The following is a 7,371-nucleotide window of genomic DNA, read 5'->3' as shown; positions in this document are numbered from 1 at the left end:
TTTGGAGATCCATGGGATTGCTATATCCCTGGATTGTTAAATCCGGTCTGTTTGGCACGCCCGGCTAATCCCAGGATTAAACTTCTCATCCCTTCCAATCCCTCAAACCAAACACGTCCCGGGCAAATTTGAACGGTTTAGGGTGGATTGGATGGGATTTAAAGGTAATGATGGTGTTGTCAGTGGATTGTCTTAAGATCCATGGGATTGGGATCAGACCACCGACTCTGTTTGGCACGCTCGGCCGATCCCGGGATTTAACTTCCAATCCCTTCTAATACCATCCAATCCCTTCCAATCCGGCCGGCCAAACGGGCCCTGAGTCTAAAAGGTCTGCTAAATGAGTCACTTCACTAAATCTCAATGGCCCAAAAGTTAGCCTAAAGTAAAAATATGATGGAATGTACTAAAGTGAGAGGTAAAGTTTGAGGAAAATTACCACTTGTTCTGTTGAGGCCAACCATGTTTTTATATCAAACTAACTTTTGAACCATAGGGTTTTATGAGGTGATTCATCTAATGGACTATTTGGACTTTGTCCACACACATGTCAAACATTGCTCATGAGTTTTTGCGAGAACCAGCTGATGTATTTTGTCTATCCATGATGGCCCACCATGATGCATTTGTCTTATCCACACTGTTCAGCCATTATTTTTTCAGATCATTTTAATGCATTATTCTCAAATTTAAGCATATCAAAAGCATGGGTCCCTACTCTTGCTCCCTGATAGACTCTCAGGAGTTTCAACACCTTGTCAAGGGTTCGAGTACCCATAGGTGGTAAAATTCCACTATGGCGTGAGTGTGTGGTGGTGTGTGTGCGTGTGTAAATAATAATAATAATAATTTAAAAAGAAAAAAAGAAAAAGAAAGCATATCAAAAGCTTACGTAGACCACACCAAAGAAAACAGTGGAAATTAAACACCTACCATGGAAAACTCCATTCAATTCAAAGAAAAAGTGCATCAAGCTGATATTTATGTTTTCCCTTATATGTTTGTATGACCCTATGAATAGAATGGATGGCAAATAAACATTACTGCAAGCCTTAGAAAGGTTTTAACGGTGGATGTCATTATCCCCACTTTTCTCTGGTGGTGTGGTTCACTTGAGCTTTGAATATGCTTTTTTTTTTTTTTTTTTGCTCCTATTCTAAAATGGCATGTTAAAATCTATGAACGGCGTAGATGATAAACATACATCATTGGTGGCCCCACTTGAATTAATACACTAGAGCTCAATACTTAATCCACATCCTTGCAACAGTAGGAGATTTACTAAGGGGTTGTTTGGCAGCATGGATTCCATGTGAACTAGAATCCAAACTTAGAATCTATGTAAATTAGAATCATAGGTGGTGTTGTCACTGTGCATATGGATTCGATGTGAATCTAAATTTTTTGTTTGGCACATTTCTCCATGCATGACATATATAGTTCCTTATATTCTTAATACCATGGTAAGAGAAATCCACCTCAATAACTAAGTGTGTCACTCCATATTATCCGTAGGGCCCAAAATTAACTCGGTCCATGATTCAAGTGGACCATACAATTGAATATATACACACACACACACACACAGCGAATACCTCTTCTAACTGTTTTCCTTCATATGGCCCACCTAAATCACGAACTAGACCAATTTTTTAGCCATATGGGTAAAATGGAGTAGCACACCTAACTATTGGGGTGGATTTCATATAAACATTAAGGTGGGGCATACTAATTCTCAAAGCAAATAAAGTCATTTTTATGCAAAAAACTCTTGAACCCATATGGTTCTTAATAATATCGTGCGACATGTCCGCCATGATGTTTATGTAAAATCTACCCCAATCAAAATGTGTCATTTAATTTGCACTGTATAGCCCAAATATCATATTCTTCTGTGATTCAAGTGAGCCATATGAAGGGAAATAGTAACTCCCGCCCTCCAAGTTATTTCTTTTCACGTGGACCATATGAATCCAGAATGTGTCTGAATATTTGTCTATACGTATACATTTTAGATTTATATCTAATTGTTCGAGTGAATTTCATATAATTATCACAGTGGGTCCTTTAAAAAATTAATAGTGGGTGTCTCTTCCAACTTTATTTTTGGTATTGCGTACTTGAATCACACACCAAAGTGATTTTTGAGCTCTATTGTTAAATTAATGACATGTACTTATTGATCAAGGTGGATTTCATATAAACATGGGAGTGGTGCCCACTGATTCTTTGAGCCCCCATACTTAAATTAATGACACGTGCTTATTGATCGAGGTGGATTTCATATAAACATGGGAGTGGCGCCCACTGATTCTTTGAGGCCCCATAGTTATGATTTTGATGTTGACCTCATTCATGATAAACCATGCTAATGGGATTTAAAAACATAGTTGTTAAATATTATTTTTTAAAAAAAATCAAAACAAACCACCTCCATTTTACTTTTGAAACACGCCTACTTTGTACATTTGCCACAAATTCCTACCCTTTGTTAGAAAATAATCTATTGGATACACCGAAAATAGAAAAAATAAAACAAAATATGAAATTTATTTCACTAGGCTAAATCACGTAAAATGATATGTTGTCCTTAAAGCGTGATTCGCCCCCTTATCAATTGCTAATGGGTTACAGGTGAATTGCTTCCAGGATAAAACAACTCTATCTGGATCCGGCATGCAGTAATCACGATGGGTCCATCATGGAACAATTTAACACAATAGATCTGTTCTGGTAGAATTAGTAATGGAAATGTTCACAATATTCTAAAAATGAGATATGAAGTATCTGATGGTAGAGATGGTGTTAAGATGATTGATTTTGGACTGGAATGGTCCAGTTTATATAGGCACCAGGTGGTAGACCGTTGCTGGGTGGCTATTAATGGTTCAAAACATTTAAAAAAATGTTTCTAACCATTGACCATTAATTTCAGTCATTTTTGGTCATCAGATCATAAGATTTGATCATTGGATCATCACGGAATATACAACCCGAACATCTTTATCTTCAAAACATCCAAGTGAGAATACTACTCACATCCACGTAAACCCCAAAACTTTTTTACCATTTCTGATGTAGGACTAAAACCACACAAAGCACACTTTTTAATTTGAAATTCCCAAAAATCATTTTTGCAACAAAATTTTGAAATTTTGAAAAAAGATAAAAAAAAAAAAAAAAAAACTGCTAATTTCAAAGCTCTTTACCCCGCTTTCTTGATAACGACAAGTGAAAACCGTGGCGTGTTTTGGGAAATAGTTTAAAGGGCAGTTTTCGATGCATGGCCGGAAAGACAGGCGACAGAAGAAAAGGTGGAGAGATATGGAAAGATCTCAAGATAAAATAAAATAATAAAGATAAGACACGTGTTTCCTTTTAATTAATCCTATCCATGGTTCTCTCTCGTGTATAAGTAGGAGGTGAATGAGAGATGAAAAGGCAGACAATGGAGAGGAAAGCTTTGAGCGTGGTGTTGATCGTGGCTCTCCTTGCCACCTCTTTCCTCGAGCTTGAAGCTCGAGTGGAATTCTTCACTTCAGGAGGTAGTATATTGCTTCAATCCTCACCATACGCATGTAAGATTGCCAGGTTCATCAGATCTGGCGGTTCCCATGGGCGGATTGAACGTGCCTAACCGTCTCATGGCTTTTGGTTCAGCCCCTTCATATACCGCCCATTCGCTGGTCCCCCGTTTTACACCTCTCGCTATCTATAAGATTCTCCAATCAACGATTCATTGTCCGACTTGCCCAGTATCCTCGGATTTGGTAGTACCTAATCCTGTTCGATACCACGAGTCCTTTCTCGGGGAATCCGCGTCCCATTTTTGGGCACGAGCCCAAAAAAGTGGACCACACCACAATGGGACTTAGAAAGATTTCAACTGTGGGCGTTATTATATCTGATGTTTCCACTGGTGTGGTCCACTTTAACTTTGGATCTAGCTCACTTTTGAGTTCATGCCCCACAATGAGCAGGTAAAACGGATAGACAGCATGGATCTAACACACACATTATGGTGGCCACACAAAGCCATGCCACAAGTCAACCCGCTTCTGGCTAATTAGGTTTCTGACTAAGCTACGCCCAGATCCATACCTCAACTTGCAGACTGAGTGGAGATACCTCGTTTCAACACTTGAGGTCTTGGTATCGACGGGGGTGGCTAACATGGAGTGTGTGTACTGACATGGGTATGTACTAACAAGCTAACCCAAAAATAAAAAAATAAAAAAAAAGTTTCTGAGTAAGCTGGGCCGGCTCAGCCTCTGCTTCACTTGGGTTCAAAGCAGTAAAATATTGTCCGGGAGTGCATCAACCATGCCTGCATGGATCAACTGGAATGATGTCATGTGTTCAAGGAATCCAAACCATGCATCTTTTGCACCTCCTTATGTTCACTTTAGATTTCAAGAATCATCTTGATCTAAAACTCAGGTGGGACACACCAGAAGGAGCAATGTAGATTTACGAATAAAACCTTGAAGTTTCTAGCACCATACCACAATAGTCCCTTTGGTGTGCCCATATATCGATCAAGCTCAAATTTGATATTTAAGGCTAACATGATGGGGCTAATCTAATGGATATCTGTGTAGGTGGGCCCCCAACACAGCTCCAACATGTGGTAATTACTACTGTGGTGGAAAGCATGTGATCATATCCCAAAACCAACATTCACTTCCTCAAATCCACACCATCCACACTAGAAGAAACGATGGTTAGTGGAAATAATGATATTGGTAAAATATAATAGTAGTTTAAATTAGTTATAATGCTTTTTTCAGTTAATGGCGGTGAAGATGAGCCATGCTGTGACCGATGCATTTGCGCTCTAACCTGGCCACCGCAATGCCAATGCTTCGATGTGAAGAGCTACTGCCACAGTTCATGCAAGAATTGCGTTTGCACCAGGTCCATTCCCCCTCAATGCCGCTGTTTGGACATCAAGCAGGACAAATGCGACAAGGCTTGCACGACTACAGGCGTTGAGAAGTAACAAGGACCACTCGTACAGGTCTATCTTTTATATGTCTAAATAAATGAAAAGTGTCTTAATTAGGATGATGCTCCGGTTGGGATGACCGGTTCTTTGTAATAATTATGGGATGCTCCAGTGTCCTTTTTTTTTGTGTGTTTGATGTGTAGGTGATCTTAACCAACTGTCGTCTGTTTAGTATGCTGTGACCCACTTGATGAATGGATAGGCTGATGTTGGCTGGGATTGACTGTGGGGGACTCTTGGGATCAAATCAAACCCAGCAGGATCGAATCTGAGTTGTTTGTGATGAATCAGATGAATCAAACAGGAAATCCGATGCGATCAAATGCACTATATGTTAGCCAAGAAAAAGTAATTTGCAATCACTATATATCTTCTTTAATAAATTAGGAATTTTTGCAAAACCAAACTGGCACCATCCTTGCAATCATTATATATCTTCTTTAATAAATTAGGAATTTTTGCAAAACCAAACTGGCACCATCTGTAAGGTACAGCACCCTATTTTCCCCTTGCCCCAAGACAAGCCACCCTGTAAAAATTATACTCAAAACCTCTAAATTCATCAGGTGGGTCACATCATAGTAAGTAAAGGACCACTAAATTCACCTAGGGATCCACATGATGGTTTCACATCATAGTAAATAAAGGACCTCTAAATTCACCGGGGATCCACATGGTAGTTGGATTGGTCCGATTTTCAAAGTATCCAACCTGTTCGGCACCATGGTAGGCCCCATGCATAAGAGTCGCATAACAAGCTTTATTATACTAATATGGTAGAAGATTTGACTTCAAAATGACATATTACCGTGATGGCCTCTTTGGATTTATTGAAGCATATATTAAAATGTCATTTTCATGAAAACTACATTCGGTTGTTTGTTTTCATGAATATGACATTTTCATGTGTCTACCACCGTGAATAGTCATTCCATGCCACCCACTTTCTCCTCTTTAAAACCCAACTAATACAACCATCTTTTCCTGCCACCATTACACGTGTGAGATATTCAATCCGTTAAAAAGATGAAAAGCAGAATAATGATCATGTTATAGAAAATCATGCAGATCAACTTATTGGGTGGGCCACACTACTACATTAATTTATACAATTGGTTGTTCATGAATTTTACCTTTTGTGTCCCTCTAGATGAGTGGATCCACTGAATGTTTGCATGGTGTTGCCTCCATCTTAACCCTACATTTTGTATAGGGTGATCCAGATGATCCACAAGTAGGCCCCCCTACAGATGGTGGTGCCTCGCTATCAATGGGATGCCACCCAACAATAGCCCCTCTCAACGCATGATCCAATTTCCAATTACCGTAGGTACCACCTAAACCCATTCCTCTGAAGATGTCTAAAACACTGGTTTTCCATAAAGGATAAAACACCCAAGCTCTAAGGAACCACATGTTGTATATGTAAAACCATTCTCTTTTAGGTGAGAAGTCTTATTTCGATTGTGCATACAAAAAGATCAGGACAATAGAAAACTCTTAGGGGGCACAATGATGGGAAACATAAATTTTTTTTCCAAAAAAACTTCTAAATTTATATCTATTCAGCCAGCCTGTGTATTAATTAGATTAGTCTGATTTTTGTATCTTATCTTCATTCTAGCGACTTATGCTTGATTAATGAGTTTCATAAAAGATGCACGCACACCATGGAAACCCATAATTAAACCTATGGTTGGCATTCCAACTCCATTATTCCTTGTAGTATAGCCCTCATGAGTGGTGGATTAACTGGTTCATGGCCCAGAGACCTATACCCAAGGAGAGAGCCTGATGGAGGGAATGGATTATAAGCGGATGGGTTAGAAAACTTTGGAAGAATTTTTTACAGTCTTAAATTATTCAGTTAATAGTAGCCCTCTTTACAAGTGAACTGACCCAGGAATAGGGAATCTACGAATTAGTGCCCTTCTGATGGATGGCTTGGATATTGCACGTCTATCATGATTCACGTGGTTTACTTCTACTAGTATTTGAACTTGGCAGAATTATAATGCATCGACATGATTTCTTTTGGTTACAGTCAAGTGTCACAAGTTAAGGCAATCAGGAATCGACCATGTGATTAGAAAAACATGTACGTATTAGTAGGTCAATGGATGGATTAATTACATTGTTAGCAATTATACGATTTTACAAACAATATATATTGATAGCATCTGAACTTGATGCAATCAATAAAATCAAATATTGTCTGAAATTATATGATGTACCTTGCACCATTGAAATGCATGATGAAGTTTGATGGTAATGAGCTCTTGCTTAAATGATTTCATGAGTCTAGATCTTCACTATATAGTACTTCTAGCATATTCAATCGCTGGGATTAATTGGGTTTGATC

General features: G+C 38.7%; 1 protein-coding gene across 2 annotated transcripts; it reads left to right on the top strand.

Annotated features, from left to right (window-relative positions):
- The first annotated feature begins 3,439 nt into the window (after positions 1 to 3,439).
- LOC131218683 (Bowman-Birk type proteinase inhibitor-like) lies at positions 3,440 to 5,232 on the top strand. Of its 2 annotated transcripts, none has more exons than XM_058213386.1 (2): positions 3,440 to 3,545; positions 4,791 to 5,232. In XM_058213386.1, exons 1-2 carry the CDS (start codon positions 3,449 to 3,451, stop codon positions 5,000 to 5,002), a joined length of 309 nt encoding a protein of 102 aa, XP_058069369.1. In that variant the 5' UTR covers positions 3,440 to 3,448; the 3' UTR covers positions 5,003 to 5,232. The 2 variants fall into 2 exon arrangements, with proteins under 2 accessions (XP_058069369.1, XP_058069360.1); XM_058213377.1 differs by having other exon boundaries at positions 4,773 to 5,232.
- Positions 5,233 to 7,371: the final 2,139 nt, after the last annotated feature.

The sequence above is a fragment of the Magnolia sinica genome, chromosome 1 (genome assembly GCF_029962835.1).
Source record: "Magnolia sinica isolate HGM2019 chromosome 1, MsV1, whole genome shotgun sequence".
Classification (NCBI taxonomy): Eukaryota; Viridiplantae; Streptophyta; class Magnoliopsida; order Magnoliales; family Magnoliaceae; genus Magnolia; species Magnolia sinica.
The sequence above is the reverse complement of the archived record's forward strand: the minus strand, read 5'-3'. Positions and strand labels throughout refer to the sequence as shown.